General features: G+C 32.6%; 2 protein-coding genes across 5 annotated transcripts in view; both read right to left on the bottom strand.

Moving 5' to 3' along the window:
• The window catches only part of LOC149477588 (uncharacterized), a 70,081-nt gene that overhangs the window by 10,681 nt on the left and 33,494 nt on the right, over positions 1–25,906 (bottom strand). For 2 of the 4 annotated variants that reach the window (XM_089710411.1, XM_089710410.1), the window contains exons 32-77: positions 15,565–15,667; positions 15,207–15,278; positions 14,882–15,003; positions 14,657–14,749; positions 14,285–14,446; positions 13,787–14,000; positions 13,508–13,656; positions 13,262–13,364; positions 13,076–13,147; positions 12,763–12,884; positions 12,466–12,558; positions 12,041–12,202; positions 11,500–11,707; positions 11,183–11,328; positions 10,959–11,058; positions 10,715–10,786; positions 10,450–10,571; positions 10,268–10,360; positions 9,884–10,042; positions 9,526–9,733; positions 9,080–9,228; positions 8,761–8,869; positions 8,607–8,684; positions 8,289–8,410; positions 7,996–8,088; positions 7,534–7,692; positions 7,016–7,223; positions 6,725–6,795; positions 6,154–6,273; positions 5,764–5,889; positions 5,410–5,514; positions 5,103–5,192; positions 4,768–4,887; positions 4,310–4,428; positions 4,021–4,156; positions 3,738–3,901; positions 3,426–3,555; positions 3,218–3,336; positions 2,941–3,103; positions 2,678–2,761; positions 2,447–2,518; positions 2,130–2,289; positions 1,654–1,766; positions 1,190–1,318; positions 787–960; positions 359–501 (exon numbers count right to left, since the gene is read on the bottom strand). In XM_089710411.1, the coding sequence (XP_089566537.1) occupies positions 359–501; positions 787–960; positions 1,190–1,318; positions 1,654–1,766; positions 2,130–2,289; positions 2,447–2,518; positions 2,678–2,761; positions 2,941–3,103; positions 3,218–3,336; positions 3,426–3,555; positions 3,738–3,901; positions 4,021–4,156; positions 4,310–4,428; positions 4,768–4,887; positions 5,103–5,192; positions 5,410–5,514; positions 5,764–5,889; positions 6,154–6,273; positions 6,725–6,795; positions 7,016–7,223; positions 7,534–7,692; positions 7,996–8,088; positions 8,289–8,410; positions 8,607–8,684; positions 8,761–8,869; positions 9,080–9,228; positions 9,526–9,733; positions 9,884–10,042; positions 10,268–10,360; positions 10,450–10,571; positions 10,715–10,786; positions 10,959–11,058; positions 11,183–11,328; positions 11,500–11,707; positions 12,041–12,202; positions 12,466–12,558; positions 12,763–12,884; positions 13,076–13,147; positions 13,262–13,364; positions 13,508–13,656; positions 13,787–14,000; positions 14,285–14,446; positions 14,657–14,749; positions 14,882–15,003; positions 15,207–15,278; positions 15,565–15,667 (5,831 nt within the window). The remainder of the gene's footprint in view (positions 1–358; positions 502–786; positions 961–1,189; positions 1,319–1,653; positions 1,767–2,129; positions 2,290–2,446; positions 2,519–2,677; positions 2,762–2,940; positions 3,104–3,217; positions 3,337–3,425; positions 3,556–3,737; positions 3,902–4,020; positions 4,157–4,309; positions 4,429–4,767; positions 4,888–5,102; positions 5,193–5,409; positions 5,515–5,763; positions 5,890–6,153; positions 6,274–6,724; positions 6,796–7,015; positions 7,224–7,533; positions 7,693–7,995; positions 8,089–8,288; positions 8,411–8,606; positions 8,685–8,760; positions 8,870–9,079; positions 9,229–9,525; positions 9,734–9,883; positions 10,043–10,267; positions 10,361–10,449; positions 10,572–10,714; positions 10,787–10,958; positions 11,059–11,182; positions 11,329–11,499; positions 11,708–12,040; positions 12,203–12,465; positions 12,559–12,762; positions 12,885–13,075; positions 13,148–13,261; positions 13,365–13,507; positions 13,657–13,786; positions 14,001–14,284; positions 14,447–14,656; positions 14,750–14,881; positions 15,004–15,206; positions 15,279–15,564; positions 15,668–25,906) is intronic. The other 2 variants (XM_089710412.1, XM_089710413.1) reach the window with 2 other exon arrangements.
• On the bottom strand, positions 24,211–25,899 carry LOC149477589 (uncharacterized). The gene is made up of 4 exons (XM_089710399.1): positions 25,893–25,899; positions 25,149–25,398; positions 24,961–25,022; positions 24,211–24,886 (listed from the first exon to the last, which is right to left on the bottom strand). Exons 1-4 carry the CDS (start codon positions 25,897–25,899, stop codon positions 24,846–24,848), a joined length of 360 nt encoding a protein of 119 aa, XP_089566525.1. The 3' UTR covers positions 24,211–24,845.

Below are 25,906 nucleotides of genomic sequence, written 5' to 3'. Positions count from 1 at the left end.
GACCAACTCAGTGACCCGTGACCCGCCAGAGCGATCGAATTTATTCTATTGTTTCAGTTTTACGTGATCGAATTTTTTCTACCCTTTATAAATTTATATTTATAAAGCACTAGCGGTCCGCCCCGGCTTCGCCCGTGGTACATGTTTACGTTTTCTCTACATAAAAACCATCCTCGTCCTTCAAGGAATATAATAAAAAAAGAATTATCGAAATCGGTTCAGCCGTTCTCGAGTTATGCGCTTACCAACACATTTTGCGATTCATTTTTATATATAAGATTAGAATGCCATAAATCCAAAAACATCAAATTCAAGTTTGATTATACTTTTTTTTATTAAGTTATTAACTGTAATTTACCTTGCATTATCAACAATTTCTTTAACATCTTGACGTTTGCTCGGCGAATCATCCTGTTTCGGTAGCGGCAGGCGGTTGATCGTGAAGTTTATCCTTTGAACTCTTTCTAACACTCTTGCACTGCTTACCAGTACATCTTTACTCTGAAATGAATAAGTTTACTATTACTAGAATAAATTATAAAATGAAATTTCTTTTTTTTATTCACCTTTCTTTACGGTACAGTAAAGTTTTCGCCAAATTTTCTTCAATAGTGAAAAGATAGAATTACATCAAATACTATTTTTTTCTGTGTTAGGAAAATTGATATTCCTACTGGTATAAATTGTGTTTTGATTTGCTATTTTAATCCCGTTATAATTTTATTTTCTGAATGAATATCAATGAAGTTACAACTTTCAAAGTTTAATGAATAATTAATAATTTACCTTATACGGAGTTGAATGTATGGCCTGTTGAAGTTCAGTTACTGCTGGCTTTACTTCCTTCGAGAGTTCCTTTATTTTGTCACTGTCTTCTTTGTTCACTTTGTTACAACAATCTTCAACAACTTCTAAATATTGTTGAACATTCGTGCTTAGAGCTGTATTTAAATTCTTCACCTGAAATTGTGAAAAACGGATGTTTATCCTTACTTAGTTAAAAACTTATAGGTATCATAAGCTTGCCTTAATTTCTTAATATTTTCTATTTTAAATAATATCTTCAATTTAAATTCATTCACTTTCAATTAGTTACCTATCTTTACATCAAAATTATTTCTAATACGTATTTTATAGAAGCAATATCACACCAAAAAATGTTGTAGGCCAAAATTATGGGGTCACTTACCAGTCCAATATCGTTTGTGTACATAATTTTGGATACAACTTCTTCAATACTTTCTGTTAAGTTGGCAAGTCTGTCCTTATCCACTAGTCCTTTCTTTGCCACTTCATTGTCATCTTCAGAGATTGATACCTTAAATTAAATATTTATTATTAGTTATACATAAAATCGGTTAAAATCGGCTGTTTGGTTTACATCTTTTAACACCTTGTATGATACTTTGAATTTGTTAATAACTGAAATATTACGATTAGTTGAATTTCTGTGATGTCACGATGTGTTCTATTGCATAGGATTTGAGAAATTTTTAGAGATTTTTTTTTAGTTTGGATAAGCAGAAAGACACGGGTTCGAATCCCGCTTCATGATCGAATTTTTGCAATCCTTTTTGATGATTTTTTTTTATTTGAATGCTATACAAATAAAATTTTCTATAGGATTTGTCACTTTTGAGTCATCACACTTACTAGATAAGCAGAATTTGCAGCAAGGCTAGCGCTGGTGCATGCTGCAGTGGAAACGTATCGTAGTGTCGTGATGCAGTCATTACGGGACATTAGGTCTTCACTTTGTAATTTTTCTGTAATTAATAATTATGGTCGGGATTGGTGGAAAACTCTTATCTTTTTTGTATTGTTTTCAACAAAGCCCAAAATGCTATCACATAACATTCAAAAGAAAAGAGAAGAACATAGAGTATTTATAATCTAAATACATGAAGATTTGATGGTGAAAGTGCCTTATCAGTGATGTTAACAAACACACACCCATATATAAAACGTTCATGAAAAATTGCAATTGAAACTGAATTACAAGAAATATCTGAATCATTTAACAACCTAGCCACAAGAATTGCTATTAGTTCAACTGAAACAGAAGAAATGTCAGAATTTTCTAACAGCCTTTTGACTCACCATCGAGATTAAAGTACTAAACCACTTACGTATAACATCTTGCTGAGTGATCAACGCATCTACACACTCTGCAAAACCGAACGCGTACCCCGGCTGGTCCGTGCTGACGAAGCTCTGCTGCAGCTGAAGGTTCCTCTGTAGCTCTGAACAGTCGCGCTGGGCTTTGTCTAGGGGAGAGACTGAACGGGCCTGGGAAGGATTAACATTATTTTAATAATTTAACAAATAATATTTCAAGATGTATACAAGAATTAAGTCTACGTACTAGACATTGTCTGCAAAATTTTTTTTGTAGTTTAATGTTGTATTTAGGTAAATAATTCTACGTTAAGGATGCAAAACTTACTAGTTTATTAAGCGCTTCGCTGAGAGCTCGACAGGCGTCCAACAGTTTTCGTCGGCCAGCTGGGTTTTGTGCCTGTCAAAAATGTTCATTTAAAAAACCATTTGTACATACGTACACTAGCTGGGAAACCATTTGAATGTTCTGGATAAAATTTATACCGTTCGTGTAATTCAACTAAACAGAATAGTAAAATACCTAGGTCTTGAAGAAAATTCGTGCGTCCAAACTTACCGACTCTGACGTCTTCAACAGGTGATAAGTTGAACTTTTCAGTTCTTTAATACCTTCTTCTATTTTACTTTCTTGTATTATATCCTGTAATTAAAGTATGTTTTATTTGTTTTCCTTGCAAATTTTAATAGATATTTTCTCTTGATCTGATAAAATTTAAATTTTCATGTTTAACACAAGAAGTGAAAATTAAGTAAGATTTCCAGTGATGCCTCTAAAGTATTTAATGATAATATAATAATTTCTCCTATCACTTTGTTTACCTTATTTTTCATAGATTTAGCAATAGAAGCAACTTCAGCAGCAGATGTAGCGACGCAATGCACATTTCTGGCTAAATTTTCCGGTTTCTGAGAACACTCAACCACAGCACCTATTAGAGTATTCAGTTTTTGTGTCTGTTGGTCGAATTTGGCTTGTATTTCCCTGGAAACGGTTATTTTTAATTAATTGTTATAAAGTACAGAGTTACAAAATATAGAATTAAATATCTTAATTTCAAATGTGTAAATATTTTTCCTTGTTAGATATTGAACTTACTTTTCGTCACCAGATACAAATATTTTCTTATTTTGGAATAAATTGTCCAAATCAATTTCATTAACAGTTTGAATTCCTGGTTTTGTTTTCTCAACTCCAAGATCAAACGAATTCAGTTCCTAAAACATTTAAAGATAAAATAATTACATCAGATACAGATCAATTAGAATAGAGACTATAAAGCTTTTGTTAAAATCTAGATCATAACCTGTTGGATTTCTTTAGTAATATCGATGATATCATCGTTATCACCCTCTTGCCACGTCGCAATTTGTCTGCACCGCGTGTGTGATAGCTTCTTTAGTAAGTTCGACAAACTGTTAAGATGTTCTGAAAGCCTAAAATATAGCATAAACATTAGTATCTCTTGCTTATTCAAAACATTATTATATTTTTGTACACCAATATTTCAGTTAATAAGTTGAGCCCAATGTCCATGACGGCATTTAAAAGAAGTTTTAGCACTATTTTTTTTAATTTCAGACCAATTTTATTTTCTATTATTTAATATTTGACTTACCTCCTTCGACTGTTACTATCTTTAGGTGTAGAAGCTTCCAATTTAAGAGCGTATTGTGTTAGCACTTGAGGCAAGTTGCTGTCTTTGCCAGCTACTATTGTTTTGAAGAGGGCTGTTTGTGCGGCTTTAACTGCTTCTTTGCGTGCTTCCTGTAGTTCTTTATCCTGTAAATGTTTATTGTCTCTATTATCTTTAATACTATCTAATACATAATCACTAGCTAACGGATTTACAGTTCTAAAAACTAAAACTATTATATCGTTAATTCCAAATAAAATCTTACAGTTTGATCTTCTTGGTCTGATTCGTTTTGAACATCCAAAAATTCACGAATTTTCTCTTCGGTCTCGAGTAAATTTTGAAGATTTTCTTCATAATTAGCAGCGGCAGCAGATGATATGCTGCTTTTTGTTGCAAATCTGGAAATATATTTTATCATGTAGTGTTCTAGAGTTATAAAATGTATGTGGCTGTGTCACATTTCAAAATAATTGATGTCGTAATTAAGCATATTGTTGAACGAAGGCTCAAATTAAATCAATTGCTTTAATTAGAAATTTTATTGGACATACCTTAACAAATCGCAAGTGTTAGTTAATTGTCGATGTTTATCACTGAGTATTTTCTTGGAATTGTCATCGTGAATATTTTTAATGGCTTCTTCTATAGCACGCACACCATTATCACAATCCTAAAAGAAAATGTCATATAAACCTGAATTTGGTTAACTAAGGTAGAGCCTACCTTAAAATTAAAATAGCAAAAGTGGCTAGTAACTCGCTCCAGTTGTTTATGAGATTAATTATTTTTACAATTCTATAAATATTTAGTAAAATATACGCAAAAACCACTGTGTCATGACTGGCTGTAGGAAGAAACGGGAACATACACACTATACATAGAGATAGAGATAGAGACACACGAGACACAGTGTGCATTTTTCATTTAAAAACTTTTCACAAAGTGTGACTAGAAACAATAACATTTATGACAATATGAACATAATATTATCCGTAGGTTCAACTCATACCGCTGCAAATTTTTCAATCAACATCATGTTGTCGATGACGCTGTCGTCTGTACGTAATTCTTGAGGATTCGATAATTCTTCAGCATTGTATTTTATTTTTTCACATTCGTCTCTTATGTCCTGTAAAATAATAGAGTTCGATAAATTATTTTCGAACTTACTTTACTTACTTACTTTCTTACTTAGTTTCTCCTGTCGATTAGCTTCTTCTTCTATTGAAAAGTTATCATTGATTCAAATATGTAATTTTATTACTATCACAAGTAGTGCATGCAGATTTTGCATGAGATTAAAAATTATCATTTCAGTACAAAAATTAAAACACATCAACTTACAATGAGCGCCTTCTTGCCATGGTCAGGATTTATCGAAATGGTCGCCGTCATTATTTCATCAGCAGCTTCAGTAACATCTTTTACATAGTCCTATAGATAACAAGTAAGTAATATTTTGTTAAAAATATAAAGATTTTGAAAATTTGAGAGATCAAAGTATACGTAATTATCAAAGCATTTTCAGGTCTTTTCATTTCTTTTCATGTATTTTTCGATATTCTATTCCAAGCGTTTGGTTAAATAGTTTAACAATTAGATTGCGTTTTACACCATTAATTGAAAAGTGCCTAATTTTTAAAATAATTACCATTAAATCTACAATGTTGCTCTCTTGTCCATTACGTCTTGATTGAAGACACGCGTGCTGCAGATTTAGAATAACGTTTTCTAATTCTTCTCGTTTCTTCAAATCCTGCAATAATTTTTAATTTTAAACAACTTATGATATGTCGAGCTTATGCCGTTTTAAATTATTATTTTCTAGATCGAGTATTTTCAGATTTATTTTTAACAGCAAAACTAAATAAAAATCAAAATAATATATTTTTATATTTGGTGTCATTGTTTGCTGCTATTGCTGTTACAGAATACAGATTATTACTGTCTCCTTTTCACTGCTAAAACTAAATATATAAATAATAGTTTAATACACGTATCTTACATTGGGATCTTTCCTGCACCGCGCATTTGTTTGATCCAAAGCTCTTATTGCGGCTTCTAGTTTGTTTTTAAGAGCCATCTTCGTTTTGCTTTCTTCTGGTGTAAGAATGCCTTGTTCGATGTCATGCTAAAAATATACATATGTATTCATAGTTATTGGTGGATAGTGGTTATTTTGAGAATTCGTTTTTATATTTGATAAATGTTTTAAATACGTATCAAAAATATGCAGGATTTTGATATCAAATCACGAAATACATAAATTTCCCAGGTTAAATGTCCGCTGCGACGGAATTAGATGTTATATTAATTATTATCTTCTCCATTTTAATGTATAGGTACAGCTTGATTCTTCAGTGATAAGTTTTTCAATAATTGAAAAGTTACTTACTGTAACAGAATTGAGTATCTTTGATGCTAATTCTCGTAATGGAGTGTCTTCAATTATAATATCTTCAACTAGTTGTTTGTCAGCCTCAGGAGTCTTTTGCGTAGAAGATTTGTTGAGTGACTAAAAATTGTCATGTGTTTTTATAAATGGTCAAAGTTAAGATTAACCATTATGTTAACATAAATTTATATGAATATAACAATAGTTTGGGAATTTATACATAAAAATTATTAAAGATATTATAGAATGTTTTAAAGTTGCTTTGGTTTAATGTTTGATTCTTTTATGTATTATGAAAGAACCATCATTACATTTTGTGTATCAGTTTTTGAAGTGAAACTTCTTTATGGGGGTTGGAAAAAATTTAGTGTAACATTTTTTCGTTACGCGTGACATTTTCCGTTACGCGCCATCTTTTTCTTATCCCTACCACGCGTGATTCGACGTATTTCTGTAAAGTTGGTATAAGGTCGTAAAGAAGTTTCACTTCTTACGTGTGTACACTTATATTACACGCACACATTTTTACTTTCTCGTCTATTTCGTAAAACTTTTTCAAATAAGTAGTTACCTCCAGTATTTTAGGATCGATCATTTCAACCGATTCATCAACAGCCCAAGACTGTCGTGGTGTTCTTGATTCTGGAATTAAATGAAATCGTCTCTAAAAGTTATCAATACATTATTATAATAGGTAAACTTCATCATCATCTTTACAAGCAAATATGATGATGATGTTTTCATCTTCATTGAAGTGGGACGATATGGATCAAATTTTCGTCGAATCTTAAACCACATATAACAACTACAAATAAGTCATTCCTTAACCACCTGTCGTAATAACATAAAAATTAATACTCACTAATACATTGGCAGGTATCCTTTAGCTTCTCCAGTTCAGTTTGTAGCTGTAGAAGGTCTTTATCCAGTTGTTCTCCGAGCTGCTGATGTGGTTCCTGTATTAATGGCTTCCAGATGGATCCTAGATCATTGGCAATACGGGACACTCTATCGATTGAAGAGTTTAGTGCTGATTGGCAGCGCGCATCTTGAATACTGGGAGCTGTTATCTGGAAAGTTATATAATCAGGTAATGTAAATTTTCCCATTTATAGTTGTGTAGATGATTGTTCCAAAATGAACATTTTTAAAAATCTCTGTTTAATATTTGCACGCCACGTACAAATCTATTGAATGAGTATTATAATTATTTAATGTAAAATGTCTGGATAATATCTCATTTTATTTTTAAATGTTATTATTTACTTGAATTAACTCACTAGATACCTTCGATATCAGTAATAAAGTTTTTTGATCTGTAACAGGTACGGAGTTATAATCTGTGCATACTTAACTATTACATCATGTATAAATCTTTACCTGCGCATTGGTGAGAAGCACCTGCGCAGCATCAGCCAGCTTCACTCCCGCTGTGTCGAGCTGCTGCGCTTGAGCTGGGTGCGCGGCCTGCGCGAGGCGGGATACGCGAGACAGCATCAGTGACGCTCGCTCGCACGCTGACCGAGCCATATTTAATACCTGATAGAAGTGTTTTATGATCATCTTGTTCAGAATTTTTGATAAAAAAGTAAAAAAAAAACAGGACATTGTTCACACACGGCACGATCTGATCCCATACTAAGCTTTTCGCTTGTGTCATGGAAACCAAATGGGTGATAAACATATACATACAAACATACATTGATGGCCGATTCGTTTTGAAAATTTGTGAAAAAATGTGATAGAAATTATGTGTTTAATGATCGTCCTATAATATCTAGACGACCACAGTACCTTTTCAAAAATTTTGCTTTGAAATCAATACGTGACTATCAAACTTACCTGATTCTCATTGTCCACATCATTGTTGGAACTGAAGATGTAGAAAAGTTTTCCTGAAGAGTTTGCGTATTTCGATGCAGCTTTGTTCAGTCCCTGAAAATTTGAAGTTTTTTTATAATTTTTAACACGATTTATAATTTTTTAGATCTGGATCGTCTGCTCTTTTGCTGTTATTGTTATATGTTTTCCATTAATTTTCAATAATAAAACATTACTTATTATTTCGATCGTTCATATTTATCATGGAGATTATATTAATTTGCTTTTTACTGTTTTAAATTTAAAAAACGTACCTCAATATCTTTAGCTTCTACATTGCAACATATATCATGGCTGGCTTCACACAATGATTTGGCTTCATCAATCACACTTTGTAATGTCGAATCATCGACATATTCGTGCATACACAGAGCGTCTGTAATATAAATATCCTATTTTATGTATCTAAAGTTTAATTCTTATTCTATTCGCTTTTTAGGCGTGGTCTATTTAACAGCGACAAATTTTACAATATCTTCTCGTGGTTTCTTTGTATTTTTACTACAAATATTATTAGTATTAAAGCCTCGATAAAAATACACATTTATCCATTATATATTCATTTTCCTTACCTTGTACAATATCGGGTGTAAGTTGAGAAATGTTCTTAACAATGTCTTCTGTCGCTTTGTAGTCTTTATTGTCATCATCTGAAATAAAAATATTAAAAATAATGAACTCGTTTATTATAATTTCATTTAAATTATAACTTTTGAATAAACTAACCTGATAAAGCTTGCACTAATAAAGCTGTACTCTCATTCATATGCGATAATTTATCGAACAGTCGCATTTTCGTAGGCCATATGCTTTTCTTTTCAATGCATCCTTGGTCCTGAAATAAAAGTATAAACAAAATCATTATTTTGTATTTGAAGCTACGTGGCGACAGTTTTATGTTTACTACATACTATATAATATTATATCAACAGTACGCTAGAAGTATTGTTAATCGATACTAGTCTTTATGACGTTCAGAAAATGGTTGATAAATACACGAAGAAGAAAACAGAATAAAAAAGAAGAGTAATAAAACAGTACATACGGCGGTCATGGCGAATGAACTCTGTACGTCTGGTGCTGGTAATTCCCTTAATCTTTCTCTGGTGCAGAGCAATTGAGCTTCTTTAATTTTATCCTTTGCTTCTGAAACTGTTGACAGAAGTTGTTCTCTCTCTGCGTTTACTTCGTTCACTGGAATAATATTTTGGTTATTTAATAAAACAATTTAAAAAGATACATTAGGATTTTTACATTTTGAAATTTATGTAATATCTGGTCCTTTTTAAATAAAACTACATGATCTTAATAATTAAAGTAAAAAAAGAGCGTGTGTGCCGAGCACACGTGTCAGAAGTGCAACTTATATTTTGGCGAGATTCAAAGATACCAAAATCGTCGCCTTACTCCATGACGTATCGGTTTCGCCATGACGCGATCTTGAAATTTTACTCTCAACGCGCTTCAATAAGTTTCACTTCAATAACTTACTGCTATTGTCTAGACAAGCAGCTTTCAGCCTTTCCAACGAAGCTTGCAGTACATCTTTGTCCCTTTGCAATTTATCTTGGAATTCTGGTTTATCCTCGACCAATGGAGTCCATAGATTCTCCAAATCCTTCACAAGGTCGGAAAATTTATCCGTAAAAGATATCATCGCTGACTGACATTCGGGATCATACATGGTGGGTCCGGTCATCTGTTTAAAACAAAATTCATGTTCAATATTAAGTAAATTGTTTTATTTTTTTCGATATGGTCTAAAATCTGTTAACATGAAAAATAACCCTTATTTAAGGACATTATTTTCTATAAAGCCTTTATTGTTACTGGAACAAATGTTACTAACTTGAGCTGCAGTCAGGAACGTTTGAGCAGAATCCACAATTTTAGTGCCAGCGTCATCAAGTTTAGAACCGTCTTCTCCACCGACATTTTTCGCGAGATCGTAAACCTTTATCAGTAATCTGGACGCATCTTCACAAGCACCTCTAGATAGATCCAATATCTGTAAGAGTAACATAGATATTGATGTAACATAATGAATATAAATTATTGCTTCTGTTTTTAAATCTAACATTCTTTAACCACACGAACACATTAGTGGACGCTATTTCATCGTAATATTTCTAGTTACGTAATTACTTAAAAAAATCTCCCCATATTGCGAGAGAAAGTACTAATGAGTCTACTATGGTTTCTCGTAGTTTTAAAGTAAAGCAGTAATGCGTACCTGATTTTCCCGCCTTGGATTTGCTCGAGGATTTATGACATAATACAGCTTTCCTGATGAATTGGCGAAATCAAAGGCTACTTCGTTGAGTTGCTAAACAAAACATTTTTCATTTAGTTTAAAATTGTAACTACTAAAATTGTTTAAATTTATATGAAAAATGTAACTTGTATGATATTTACCTTAAATTTATCATCTTCTGCACATGCAATTAGTTCTTTGCTCGCTTCTAGCATGCCTCTAATATTTTCAGATATTTTATCTTGGTCCTTATCATCCAGATGTGATTCAAGGTATTTTGCATCTAAAAATGTATTATTTATGAGATATGCAGGGTGTCCCAACGTACAATGCTCAATAGAACTTATTGTTTTGCATACGCTGCAAACGTGTAAAATACTAATACTAAAATTACTGTTAAATTACAATTTAGCATGATAAATTTACCTTTTACTAGGACTGGAGTAAGTTGGGTAATGGTGTTTATAGCAGCATTGGCTGAGTCGTAATCGATGTCATCTAAAATAGCAATTAATACATAAAAAAAAAGAATTTATGTTATAAAATAAAGATTAAATTTATTAATTTATCGTATTAAAATTAAGACTATCCAAAGATTAGTATGCAATTGGCTTTAAATAATGTAATTGCTTGTGTGCTTGTGAATAATGTAATTAAATTGCTACAATACCAGTAGTAGCACGAAGCAATGATGCGATAGCCGCATTTAATTGCGCCAGTTTTTGGGATAACGATTGCCGTAAATTCTCTGTGTCACCATCGTTCTTGATCTGGAAAAAGAAAACATCAAAATAATCATTAGAATAGATGCATTTTACAATTATGAAATAGGCTAGAGTTTAAATACTTTATAACGTGATGGTGAGCAATACTAAATATAGTTGAAGAACATACTTTGTTTCTAGTTTCATCTCCAAAGTTGGCGTTACTTTGCAACTGTTGTTCAGCTTCCAATAAAGCTCTTTTAGCGGAGGACAAATTGTCTTTGAATTGTAGTTTTTGTTCATGTTTCTCATCGGGACTGTCGTCTTCAAATTTATCTGTATAGAACAAAATAGAAAGATAACCTCAAACTTTAACTTATTCAATTATACTTCTTCTAGAAGCACTATTGAATCGTCATAACATAGTTTTACCATTTACTACTAAATGTTTCAATTGAAAACGTGATAATAGCAACCTACTACATATTATGTTGGAATAAAATTTACCATGAGAGTAAGCATCCTTCAACTTATCCAAAGCCTGAATGAGGTCCATGCTCTTAACAACCAATCTCTTCCCAGATTGTTGGCGACTGGGATGGTCCACTACAGGCTTGTAAGCAATGGCCAGATCTTGTACCGACGATGCTACCTTTTCACATGCTGTTGTTAGAGTATCTTGACAACGTGCTTCATGGATTGTAGGTGCGGTTATCTGATAATTAAAATAATTTGCAACATAAAAGTTCAGCCTGAATAGTTTATCCTTTACTGGTAGCCTTAATACTAAAGATTAACATTCTGTCACTTAAATTGAAGTAAAAGAAGTATAAAAGGAATTTATAGAGTGAAAACATGAATGCAGTCAAAACTCGAATTATTGTAGAATTTATGTAACAAAAATAAATAGGTATTGATCTTTCATGAATTCCAATATATAGTTATATAGGACATGTTCAATTTTATTTAAGTTGATAGAGTCAAAATGCTGAATATTTTTCACAGAAAGTTATAATTGATATACAATCATTTTATTTAAACAAGTTACCTCTGCGCTGGCAATTAGTTCTTTTGCAGCATCAGCGCATTTCACACCTGCATCGTCTATTCTCTTAGCCTGTTCATCATTAGGCACTACTTTGCTAAGTTGATTAGCTTCCTGCAGAAGAACTGTTGTCTTGTCTCCTACATCCTTGGCCAATTTTGTTATCTGTTGAGAAAATTGTATAGTCTTTAATAGCGATTGTGTTTTTATTGTACGATTATCATTTATTTTCGATTATTTTTCGCGTTTAAATATTCTGTTTTGCCTATTATTATGTAGTATAACTTTGCAATGGTGTTTGTGTATTTTAATTCTTTGCTGTTATGTACTTGTAATAATATGTACTTGTACTTGATGTAATTTATTAAAAATAACAAAGTCACTAGTACTGTGCGATCATCTACATATTGATCGACAATAATAATTACCTCATTTTGTTTTCTTGGATTGGCACGAGGATTGAACACATAATATAGTTTCCCAGACGATTTTGCAAATTCCATAGTAGCTTCATTTAGATCCTGAATAAAAACATTAAAAACAATTTACTTAGTGGACTTGATTTTCAGACTGTATTTTTGTTAAATATTAATAAACAACCTAATATTAAATGTAACCCAAATGTAACCTAATATAAGTACGTAATACTTTATAGGTGAAAGCGGCGAAATTTGGAAGTTTGATTATTTATCTGTTGTAAAATTTTAATCTTTATTTTGTTTTACCTTGTTGTTATTGTTTTCTGCACTTGAAAAAATATTTTTGGTGGCTTCTACCATAGCTTTAAGGTTTTCCAGCATTTCTTGCTGCGTTCCATCGCTCATATAGGATTCCAAAATTCTTGCATCTGTAATGTTATCAGAACTTTGTATATTTTGATAATTTAGTTTTTATAGCGATACTGAGTAGATTCGTCCGTTCGTTCGTTTGAAGGTAAACATTCAAGAGAATTTATTAAGTATTGTACTAGAAGTATAAATTGCGCAATATAAAATCCGGTATAAAATTTAGAAAATAACTTTTCGTTTTTATCAGTACCTCGAATTATCTCCGGGGTTATTTGAGATAATGTACTAATAGCTGATTCCGTTGTTTGATAGTCTGGGTGTCCTGAAAATTAAAAACGATTATTAGACACGGATTGTCGTGACTAATTTTGGATTGTATGCTTGAATTTTCATATTTAATAGCAATTGTAAAAAAAATTATATTAAATCATTTTACCAGATACAGCACGAGACAAGGAAGCAATTGCAGCATTAAGTTGTGCTATTTTCTGTGAAAGTGAATTTCGAAGTCGTTGAACATCGGCTTCTGTGTTTGTATTCTGAAAGAAAATATTTATATTATTTTTATTCTGTTATCCTTCTTTATTTCTAATAATTTATGCTTGCCTAAAAATTTCATAACAAAATCTTTATTTTTTTCTTCAAATTCTACTGTATCAAACTTAAAACGAATTATACGTACATCTTTAACAAAATTATCACGATTGACATCCTGTAGTTGTTTTTCAGCATCCTGCAATGCTTTTTTAGCACCCGATAGAGATGCAGTAAGCTTTTGTTTTTGTGTTTTTGTCATGTCGGCTTCATTAGCATTTATTGCATCATTGTCATCTGAAAATAAAATAACATTGAAACTGCATCATTGCTGTAAGATCTTAGAATATTTGTTCCAATATTTGAATTAATTTGCATTATGTATGGATATTTTGGTTATCTAATTGGTTACATAAAAATTTCTCACCATGTAAGTTGCGATAAGCTTCTTCCAACTTTTCCAAAGACTTGAGAAGATCCATAAATTTATCATTTAGTTTATTTCTATAATCGTGGCGCCCCGGTTCGTCTACTATTGGTTTGTAGTGGCGTGCCAATTGATGAGCTGACGATGCGAGATTTTGACTTGCTGCTGTAAGCGCCTTTTGGCAGCGTGAGTCGCGTATGGTTGGCGCTATTAACTATAAGAAGATATTAGGATATTTTTAGGTAAATTGTATAGAACTAATTACGATAGGGTTATTAAAATGTTATGTCAGAAAAGGTGTTAGGTTTGTCAATTAAAAATATGATACGTATTTTCCCAAACAATTAGTCTTGATAATATCGATAAGTTACCAATATATTGTCAATTTTATGAATCGTTACCACTGAATATTCAAAACATCAATAAATTTTGAAAATGTAAATAATAAGGAATCGAAATAATTCTATGTTCCGGCGCTATAGAACACTTTACACAAACCTCAGCAGAAGCAACCAATGCGCTTGCAGCATCGGAGCATTTAACACCAGCAGCATCCAGTTCATCACTCCGAGGGTCACCAGCAATGGTACCGTTCAGATCATTCACATCCATCAACAGGAATGATGCTTTCTCACCAACGTCCTTGGCTAGATCTAAGACCTGATAACCGTAATTTGAATTATAATGATAATTATTAATTATAATTATAATGATATTTTCGAGTTTCGAATTTTCGACTGTATGTACTCTTTAAAGTAATCAAAATAACAGAGTATATAGAAATTAAGTGCATTATGCAAAGTTATGCCGTCAAGTCATTGAATTTTAAAATAATTTTGAAACCTGTAATATTGAAAGGTATTGAATTACCTCATTTTCTTTTCTTGTATCACGACGAGGGTTGAAGACATAATACAGTTTACCAGATGACTTGGCAAATTCCATTGTAGCCTCATTGAGTTCCTAGGTGGAATATTTTTTTTTAATTAAAATTATTTTGTAAAAAAGATTAAATCACCTAAATAGGTAAGGTTTTTTGATCCTGTAATAACTGGCTGCTATCGTTATTTACCACACCTGGCTACCACAACATACCTGGCTATCGTTATTTTCTGCACTAGCGCAAATATTTTTGGTAGCTTCCAGCATATCTTTAAGATTTTGCAACATTTCATGTTGAGTTCCGTCACCCAAGTGACTTTCCAACATTCTTGCATCTGAAAAAATTTTAAAAGTTATGGTCAAACTTGTTTTACTGCTACCAGTAACTAATGTTGTGTGAGCCAATGTTGAACAATGGCCTTACATCTCACAGGAGCATCAGGTCACACTTTAGGTAATCGTTTTTATGAAATTTTTACAATAATACGACAACCAATACATAAAATAAGTACATATAGAGTAAATTGATAAAGTTTACCTCTCATTATTTCTGGAGTGAGTTGAGTTAGTGCACTAATAGCGGCTTCAGTTGTTTTATAATCTGGATTTTCTGAAAATTGGAATAAAAATGTCCATTAAAACATGTTACATTGTGTGAAGCTAATAACAGCAAAGAATACTGTAATTGTAAAACAATTATATGTGTCTAGGTTTAGTCACAAATATAGATTGAAAATAAATAAATAATCAACATCTGATTTTTCGAAAGTTAAACTTTTAAGTTTCGTATCGAAATTCTCTTCTACGTGAAGTAAACAATGTAAATGGTCAAGCATTTATTGAATGACTGTTTATTAGCACTATGAATATTATGTTAAACAAAACTACATTCATACCAGACACAGCTGTAGATAATGATGCAATAGCTGCATTAAGTCGAGCTATTTTGTCTGCCAACGACTTGCGAAGACGTTGAGCATCTGCTTCTGTCTTGATATTCTAAAAAAAAATATTAAAAGAAAGTTTGGAAAATCCAAAAGTGCACGACTCATAATGCTCATTTAATTATGAAATATAAAAAAAAAAAACTTAGTTAAGTCGTTCAAAATTAATTGCCGATAAAACAGCTGTAGTAGAAAGAAGGTACTGCACAAGCGCCCCTGGTGGAATAAATGAACATAATATCTATAGATATATCACTATCCATATGTTAATTTTCTATGAATGTAAATAGGTCTTGTAGTTTTCGTTTTTTATTAATTGCAATTAAACGACACTGAATTAATTAATCATTCGCATTCAGTGACCTACAATCGTCGATTAGAATATTTAAAAAAAAAAATTAACTCAAATGATGGATTTTTTCACAAGTTATAGTGTTTTCAGGTTTCACACATGACGGACAGGAAAATTTTTTGACCTATTTCGGTGTTTTTTTCCAATTCTATTGAAGTAAATCAATTTTTAAAAAGTATGGGATTAATCTCCATTAAATTATCTCGACAATAGTATGCAAAATATCTTGATTCCGTGAACTAACAAGGCTATAATAATAAGAATAGCTGCAAAAATGAGGCGAAAAAAATTTTTCGATCGTAAAGCACTCTCTTATGCTTCGCATCATGAGTCGTGCAATAATCGTATAAAATCTTAACTAAATTAAGACAAGTAGCTTACAAAATTTTCGCTATTATTCAATACATAAACTTTTAATCCTTTAAGGCCTGCCTTCCGTCTTTCTGTTTATCTCCTCTATTTCTTAAACATGGTTTATTTCATAATGTTTAATTCACACTTTAGCTAGACTTTATCATCCATACTAATATTATAAATGCGAAAGTAACTCTGTCTGTCTGTCTGTTACTCAATCACGCCTTAACTACTGAACCAATTTGCATGAAATTTGGTATAGAGATATTTTGATACCCGAGAAAGGACATAGGCCACTTTTTATTGCGAAATATGTACAATAATAATATTATGTAGTAGTTAATAATATCAAATCTTTTTTATATTTTCTTACTTTTCCGTTTTTGAAGATGGTTGTTTTTAACGCAGTTATTTTAATTTAATACTTTTTAGTGTATTTTTCAACACGAATCAAACGAGCCCAAACTCGATAAAGTTGAGTCAATATATTACTGAGTTCCTATGGCCACCTTCCGATTCCATCATCAAATCAGCTTCATGTCATGATAATGTTTCATCGCTATCAAATTTACATACGTATACAAAATTTCAGCTCAATCGGTTACCGGGAAGTGAATCAAAGTTACTTGCTACAAATCAACTTAGTCATCGAGTACAGACAAAAATGCTCATAAAATAAAAACTACTGGGCCTATCCGAAAAAACATACGGTGTACGGTGTACATACATAAAAAAAAATATACCGGCCGAATTGATAACCGCATAAAATCGCATGGAGAGCTTAATTTTCATTAAAGGCTCTAATCGCACGGAAAGCTAAATTTTCACAAAAAAGCTCTAATCGCACGGAGAGCTTAATTTTCACAAAAACTCTCATCGCACGGAGAGCTTAATTTTCTCAAAAAGCTTTAATCGCACGGAGAGCTTAATTTTCACAAAAAAGCTCTAATCGCATGGAGAGCTTAATTTCATAAAAAGCTCTAATCACACGGAAAGCTTAATTTTCACAAGAAGCTCTAATCACACAGAGAACTTAATTTTCACAAGAAGCTCTAATCACACGGAGAGCTTAATTTTCATAAAAAGCTCTAATCGCACGGAAAGCTTAATATTCACTAAAAACTAATCGCATGGAGAGCTTAATTTTCATTAAAGGCTCTAATCGCACGGATCTTAATTTTCACAAAAAGCTCTAATCGCACGGAGAGCTTAATTTTCACAAAAAGCTCTAATCGCACGGAGAGCTTAATTTTCATAAAAAGCTCTAATCGCACAGAGAGCTTAATTTTCACAAAAAGCTCTAAACGCATGGAGAGCTTAATTTTCACAAAAAGCTCTAATCGCACGGAGAGCTTAATTTTCACAAAAAGCTCTAATCGCATGGAGAACTTAATTTTCACAAAAAGCTCTAATCGCACGGAGAGCTTAATTTTCACAAAAAGCTCTATTCGCACGGAAAGCTCAATTTTCACAAAAAAGCTCTAATCGCACGGAGAGCTTAATTTTCACAAAAAGCTCTAATCACACGGAAAGCTTAATTTTCACAAGAAGCTCTAATCACACAGAGAGCTTGATTTTCACAAGAAGCTCTAATCGCACGGAGAGCTTAATTTTCATAAAAAGCTCTAATCGCACGGAAGCTTAATATTCACTAAAAACTAATCGCACGGAGAGCTTAATTTTCATTAAAGGCTCTAATCGCACGGAGCTTAATTTTCACTAAAAGCTCTAATCGCACGGAGAGCTTAATTTTCACAAAGAGCTCTAATCCCATGGAGAGCTTAATTTTCACAAAAAACTAATCGCACGGAAAGCTTAATTTTCATAAAAAGCTCTAATCGCGGAGAGCTTAATTTTCACAAAAAGCTCTAAACGCATGGAGAGCTTAATTTTCACAAAAAGCTCTAATCGCACGGAGAGCTTAATTTTCACTAAAAGCTCATATGGCACGGAAAGCTTAATTTTCACAAAAAGCTCTAATCGCACGGAGAGCTTTATTTTCACAAAGAGCTCTAATCCCATGGAGAGCTTAATTTCATAAAAAGCTCTAATCACACGGAAAGCTTAATTTTCACAAGAAGCTCTAATCACACAGAGAGCTTAATTTTCACAAGAAGCTCTAATCACACGGAGAGCTTAATTTTCACAAAAAGCTCTAATCGCACGGAGAGCTTAATTTTCACAAAAAGCTCTATTCGCACGGAAAGCTAAATTTTCACAAAAAAGCTCTAATCACACGGAGAGCTTAATTTTCACAAAGAGCTCTAATCCCATGGAGAGCTTAATTTTCACAAAAAGCTCTATTCGCACGGAAAGCTTAATTTTCACAAAAAAACTAATCGCACGGAGCTTTATTTTCACAAAAAACTCTCATCGCACGGAGAGCTTAATTTTTCTCATTAAGCTCTAATCGCACGGAGAGCTTAATTTTCACAAAAACTCTCATCGCACGGAGAGCTTAATTTTCTCAAAAAGCTTTAATCGCACGGAGAGCTTAATTTTCACAAAAAAGCTCTAATCGCATGGAGAGCTTAATTTCATAAAAAGCTCTAATCACACGGAAAGCTTAATTTTCACAAAAAGCTCTAATCACACGGAAAGCTTAATTTTCACAAGAAGCTCTAATCACACAGAGAGCTTGATTTTCACAAGAAGCTCTAATCGCACGGAGAGCTTAATTTTCATAAAAAGCTCTAATCGCACGGAAGCTTAATATTCACTAAAAACTAATCGCATGGAGAGCTTAATTTTCATTAAAGGCTCTAATCGCACGGAGCTTAATTTTCACAAAAAGCTCTAATCGCACGGAGAGCTTAATTTTCACAAAGAGCTCTAATCCCATGGAGAGCTTAATTTTCACAAAAAACTAATCGCACGGAAAGCTTAATTTTCATAAAAAGCTCTAATCGCGGAGAGCTTAATTTTCACAAAAAGCTCTAAACGCATGGAGAGCTTAATTTTCACAAAAAGCTCTAATCGCACGGAGAGCTTAATTTTCACTAAAAGCTCATATGGCACGGAAAGCTTAATTTTCACAAAAAGCTCTAATCGCACGGAGAGCTTTATTTTCATAAAGAGCTCTAATCCCATGGAGAGCTTAATTTTCACAAAAAGCTCTATTCGCACGGAAAGCTTAATTTTCACAAAAAAACTAATCGCACGGAGCTTTATTTTCACAAAAAACTCTCATCGCACGGAGAGCTTAATTTTTCTCATTAAGCTCTAATCGCACGGAGAGCTTAATTTTCACAAAGAGCTCTAATCCCATGGAGAGCTTAATTTTCACAAAAAGCTCTAATCGCACGGAGAGCTTAATTTTACGAATTTGACGAAATAATATCAGCAATGGAGGCATTTCATACCATCGGTAAGTCTTATTTTTATTTATTTTATTATATTTTATGTTATAACTTCGCTTGTCAAAATTGTATACAAATATCTAGTCAAAATGAACTTTAATCCGTAAGAAATTAGTACTATTATAGATTGAACAGCAAACAAGACTTTCTGGAATATTATTGCAATAAACAAACGAATGTCGCTTTAGTGATGCTTGTGGCGCATATCGACAGTATCGATACTTTAGAAAAGACAAACATTATAAATATTAAATTTTATTGTATTTTTCCTTAGCTTTCATTTGTCCAATTTATTTATAGATTTCCCAAAGAGGCTAATTTAAAAGAGAAATGGATAAATGCAACGTGACGAGTTAAGTGGATGCCGAACAGCACTAAGCGGTCTAACAAAGGCCACCGATACAGCAAACCTACGGCAGTTCCAAGATTTAAAATAATGCATATTTTCTGTTTGTATTTTGTAAATATAGATTAATACTATTCTATTCCGTTTTTTATTTAATAATAATAATATAAAAAGACGTACTTAGTAGTAATAAACATACTCCAAAATGTGACACATTATACTATACTCATTTATTAGAAAGAAAAAAAATACACAATAAAAATTTATTTGTGAATTATCGATAACAAGGCTGACATCCCTCAGGGCATAGCATCAGATAAATATCAAGTTAATGTCATTAATGTTGAGTGACACAAAGGAGAATGGGCAAATTGGGCCTGAAACTTGGGCTAAGACCAATACACACGAAATATTGTTTTTGTGATAGATCATTACACATACCTTACGAAAAAATAAAATAAAAAAATAAATCAACCGGGTTCTTGTACAGTCAAGGCAAAAAGTTTTATTTATTTGGCTATTATTTTGCGCACAATAACGGTGTTTTTAATTCGAGTGAAGTAAATATAAATCTACATGTCACTGGAGTGACTGAGTTTAACCACAAAAAACGTCTAACTACGTTGAATTATAATAAACACGGTATAGGTTACACCTGTTACCTGTTACAAAACATAATATTAGTGTATTTCGGTTATTAGAAGGCTTAAGATTAGTACGTATTTGTAAGTGAAAGTGAATTGGAGTAACATAAAGATATTGTCATTGTCTTATAACAGTTATTTATTGCAAAAAATATTATACACAAAGAAATAAAACTTGATGTGACTGTACAAAAACCCGGTTGATTATTTTTTTATATATATTTTTCCCGTTATGTATGTCTTATGATCTATTATTAAAACAATATCTCATGTGTATTGGTTTAACTCAAGGGTTCAGGCCCAACTTCCATAGTAAAATGCCCATTCTCCTTTCAACCTTATCTCTATGTGTTGCGTTTCAAATTTATATCTATCGAAAACTAACGCCCTCTGTTGTGGAGTAGCTGAATGTTTTCGAATTTGGAATTTCTGTGCAATGAGAAACAAAACAGGTAATATACCTAGGGATGTTATACTAAAATAAACCGTAACATGGTGCGTTAGTGTACATATTGAAATGCTGAATTTATAACCTAAGTCAGTTTTTACTCAAATTAAGCTGTCCAATCAAAGGCATAGTTTACTTGTAGTGTACGGTATAACTATCGGTTTAAATGTGTGAATTTGGCGACACTGGTTTTCATACTAATTATGACATTATAGCACTTCTAGATGTTTTTACTGTTCTGTGTTTACTACATATTATTTATATGTGCTATTTATTAAAAAGGTTTGATGTCGGTGCACGGGCTTAATACTAAGTGCTTAATGTTCGGCACCAAGTTCAAACCTATTTAATAAATAGCACATCCATACTAATATTATAAATGCGAAAGTAACTCTGTCTGTCTGTCTGTTACTCAATCACGCCTTAAGACGATACACAAAAAAAAATCTACTGCTTGGCGGGCGGAGTCTTAGCTCGCTATCGCGAACGCGGGTGTGCGCGAAGTCATTCTTGCAAACTCGCCGCGCTGCCGCTGGCCGACTCGGGACAAACATGTATGGAGTCGTCATACAGTTATAATATTCTTATACACATATATTTAATTGTTGATTTATTGGTTTTATTTTCTTGCTTATAAACAAATAATCTTCTTTTTAACAACTACTTAGACATTATTAATAATTATTATTATTTCGTAATGTTTACTTTATATAAATAATCTTTAAAATAACAAAAAATATTGTTACTCTGAAAAAATGAAATGGTACTCAATAACGCGGACTACTGAATGGATTTAGATAGAATTTGATGCTGACGTAGATATTACGTCATGCCCAGAAATGAAAGGTAATATTTCTGAAAGAAGTTATAAACCCTAATTCTTCTCAGTCAAAGTCAAGAGTGGAAGATATCACTAATCCCATCAAAAACATCCTGTAAAAAACCCAAGTCTCGCAGCTCAGTCTTTCTACCGTCAAAAGTTGTGAGATCCATGTAATACCAAGTCGGTTAATCTATTTAGTGTCTACTTGAAGGACCTTCTGTCTTAAGTTATTACATAAGTTATTATCATGCCAATATTAAAAATATTTAACGTTTTAAACAAATAGATCGACTTGGACATCGCTTGATTTGATTATTAGTATGTATCACACTACACAGCACGACGGGCCAGCGACCAACTGCAGGAACGAGAGTTTCTCGCGTGAGGCGCGAGAGACAAGAATCTAATATAATATTGTAATATTCATTTTGTTTTCATGCGATGTCCAAGTCGATCTATTTGTTTAAAACGTTAAATATTTTTAATATTGGCATGATAATAACTTATGTAATAACTTAAGACAGAAGGTCCTTCAAGTAGACACTAAATAGATTAACCGACTTGGTATTACATGGATCTCACAACTTTTGACGGTAGAAAGACTGAGCTGCGAGACTTGGGTTTTTTACAGGATGTTTTTGATGGGATCTCACTTCTTTTTGTAGAGCCTTTCTTTTTGATACCATCTACTCAGTCATAAAGTAAAATAGAGGCCAGTCTGTCTGTAAGGAGGCTAGTCGCGCCAACAATTTATATATAACAGATTTAAATTATAATATATTGTTTTATTAGATTTTCGTACTTCAAGACATGTCCAATCATGTGTTTTTCATTACGTCGACCATTTTACAAGTAATAATGTTGTTCAGTTTCATGGGCTAAACACACCCTTACCCACCCTATACACCCTCCCTTGCCTCATATGGTAGGTACCTATCTACACCTATTAAAATATTTATAACCACCACCAACCACCAACTGCATAAATAACTTTGTAATCCCATATATTTATATGGGATTACAAAGTTATTGATTCAGTTGATGTATTTGGAAAACTGGACCGAAATTACAAAATATTTAAGTTTTCCCATGATTAAGACACTAAACTCTATATGTATTCCAAATATGAAGCTTCTAAGTCTGCTAGAAGTGCCTTGGACTTTTGATGATCGGTGAGTCAGTGAGTGACAAAATTTAGAAACTTTAACAAGGTGTCATTCTTAAACTACTGGTTCAAATTGACTGAAATTTTAAATATTCCGTGTTTATACAATGCCGGATTAGTTACTGAAGATTCAGGTTTCTTGCTTTATCCACAACCGAATTATAGGGGGTCGAAAAAGGCCCGAATTGCTTCGAGAAAAGGATGGTACGGCCGTGCCGCTTTTTTTTTGCTCGACTTGGCGGGGGCACTACCGTGCCCCCAGATACAGTAAAACTGATGCGAAACTTTGGATGTTAATTTGTATATTTTTTTGTTATTTGTTACTTAATCACGTCAAGACTACATTACCAATTTTGATAAAATATAGCTAATTGCCTGGATTTACACATAGGATACTTTTTATCCGAACTGAACACTTCTGTGGGATAAGACAGGATTCACGATATAATCTAATTCCACGCGGGCAAAGCCGCGGTCGGAATGATATTTTTTTAAATAAAATAAAACCGGCCAAGTGCGAGTCGGGCTCGCGCACAAAGGGTTCCGTAGCAGCAAATATAATAAATTACAGTTAAATCAACCTATCTCAAAAACTATAAGAGATACTTTGATCAAACCAAAAATCGTTGAAAGAGTTAATTAGCATGCATCACCTCTATTTTTTTAGAATTTTATACCCCGTAGTTATAAAAATAGAGGGGGGGGGACATACTTTTTACGACTTTGAGAGCTGATATCTCAAAAACCGTTCACTTTAAGAAAAATGTTTTTTAGAAAACTTTATATCATTTTAAAAGACCTTTCCATTGATACCCCACACGGGTATGTACATCGAAAAAAAAAATTTCATCCCTCAGTTACATGTATGGGGGGCCCCACCCCCAATTCTTTTTTTTACTATTTAGTGTCATATTTTTGTAGCGGTTCATACAACACATATTCCCATCAAATTTCATCACTGTAGTACTTATAGTTTCCGAGTAAATCGGCTGTGACAGACGGACAGACGGACAGACGGACAGACGGACATGACGAAACTATAAGGGTTCCGTTTTTGCCATTTTGGCTACGGAACCCTAAAAATTGTTTAAAAAAAAACACAAAATATATTGACGCATGTATTTATTTTTTGCACTTTATTATAATTGTAATTATTCATTACAAATAATCAAAATAAAATAGCCAGAACAAAGTTAGGCCCTGGTAGGGTAGGTAGGCAGGTACAGCAATGTGAGACGAACACTGGCTTATTTTAAATACCAATAATAATGTATTATAAACATTAAATTAAGTTTACTTTCTAACAACAAAAATACATAATATTAGCTAATGTGAAAGCGAATCAACCAATCATCCCACAAAAATGAAATGTGCACACAAATATTCATCCAAATCGGTTCATGTCATTAGGAGGAGTGACTGCAGCGCCATCTTCCGGGCCCAATTGTGTTTCCAGATCACCCAGGAACTCAATTTAATATACTTACACAAAATTTTTCGAAATGAAAACTCACATTACTATGTAAATATGAATATAAACCTGTTTTATTACTAAGCAATTTCCCGCACAGGTGTAGTATGTATAAACGAAATAAATATCAACATCAAATTCTTTATACAACATACTTATCTACCACCTTCTAAGAAATGTAATTCTTGAAATTATTTCGTATTTTTTTTAAATATAATACTACTCCAATGAGCTCCTGTTCCATATTATGTCCGCCATACTTCCACTAAGTTCACCATGATTTTTTATTTCTTTGCACTTTGTTGCTTTTTGCTAAAAATGGAATCATGCGATAAAACCAGTAGAGCTTTGATAACATACATTTTTGACTGAATAAAGGTACTTACGAAGGAGTGGATTCACATTGTGAACAATCAGTGGGTTTATTTTCCTTCTGGATTCCGGATTTCTGAACAGATTATTTATGCTATAAATGAAAAAATCTTACACATTCGTTATGTACTTAAAACAGGGGTACATATCAAACATCGTCTATAATACAATTATCATCAAATTTAAAATAAAACCAACTTACTTCATTAATTTGTTCCAATTGTAAGCATTCTTTTTCCTCCAACCTTTATGTTTCTTCTTCTTATTTTCTTTATTGTCCCCATTTGTCTCATTTTGTCTTATCGTGTTGTCACCCTTTTTTACGATTGCGCGAGTGACACAAGTTCCCCGTGTGACGGCCGTAGCGGGAATGACTCGTGCAGCGATCGGGGTAGGAAGGTACAGGGCGGCTCTCGCTATATTGGCTGGTCGCGCGCTAATTTCAAGTATTTCTTGTTTATTTCAAAACCATCGCATATTTCAAAATTCTAACACGGTAGACGTATAGGTTGTATATTTTATAGTTAATATCCAAAAAGTCGTAACTTTACGTTTGTTATTTTGAAGATGCCAGAGATTAAAAAAAAATAACAATGATAACTTTGTATTTTTTTTCTATCGAGAAAATATCATGGAATCATGTTTCTAAAACGGTAGACGTATTGTGTTACTATTGAACTTTCTTGTCAAGAATTTTCATCACGACAACTTTAATAATATAAAAATTACGAAGGTTTGAAAAGGGCCGTAAATGTTAGAAAAATTAATTCATCACCTTAACTACTGAACCAATTTGCATGAAATTTGGTATAGAGATATTTTGATACCCGAGAAAGGACATAGGCCACTTTTTATTGCGAAATATGTACCACGAAGCCGGGGCGGACCGCTAGTTGTTTATAATTGTATTATCTTTAAAATTTTAACTTCTAAATTAGTATCAAACTTAACATTACTTAT

This window comes from Colias philodice, chromosome 24, assembly GCF_061535455.1.
Source record: "Colias philodice isolate Cphi_HAF_F1 chromosome 24, ilColPhil1 Martin Lab GWU primary, whole genome shotgun sequence".
NCBI classification, from domain to species: Eukaryota; Metazoa; Arthropoda; class Insecta; order Lepidoptera; family Pieridae; genus Colias; species Colias philodice.
The sequence above is the reverse complement of the archived record's forward strand: the minus strand, read 5'-3'. Positions and strand labels throughout refer to the sequence as shown.

Bases quoted from the DNA above. Each gene is read 5' to 3' on its own strand.
- LOC149477589 (XM_089710399.1), bottom strand. The intron at 25,023-25,148 runs GTAAGTTGGTTT...TAATCTGTTCAG, and splicing joins AATTGGAACAAATTAATGAA to AAATCCGGAATCCAGAAGGA. The intron at 24,887-24,960 runs GTAAGTACCTTT...TTCCATTTTTAG, and splicing joins CAATGTGAATCCACTCCTTC to CAAAAAGCAACAAAGTGCAA.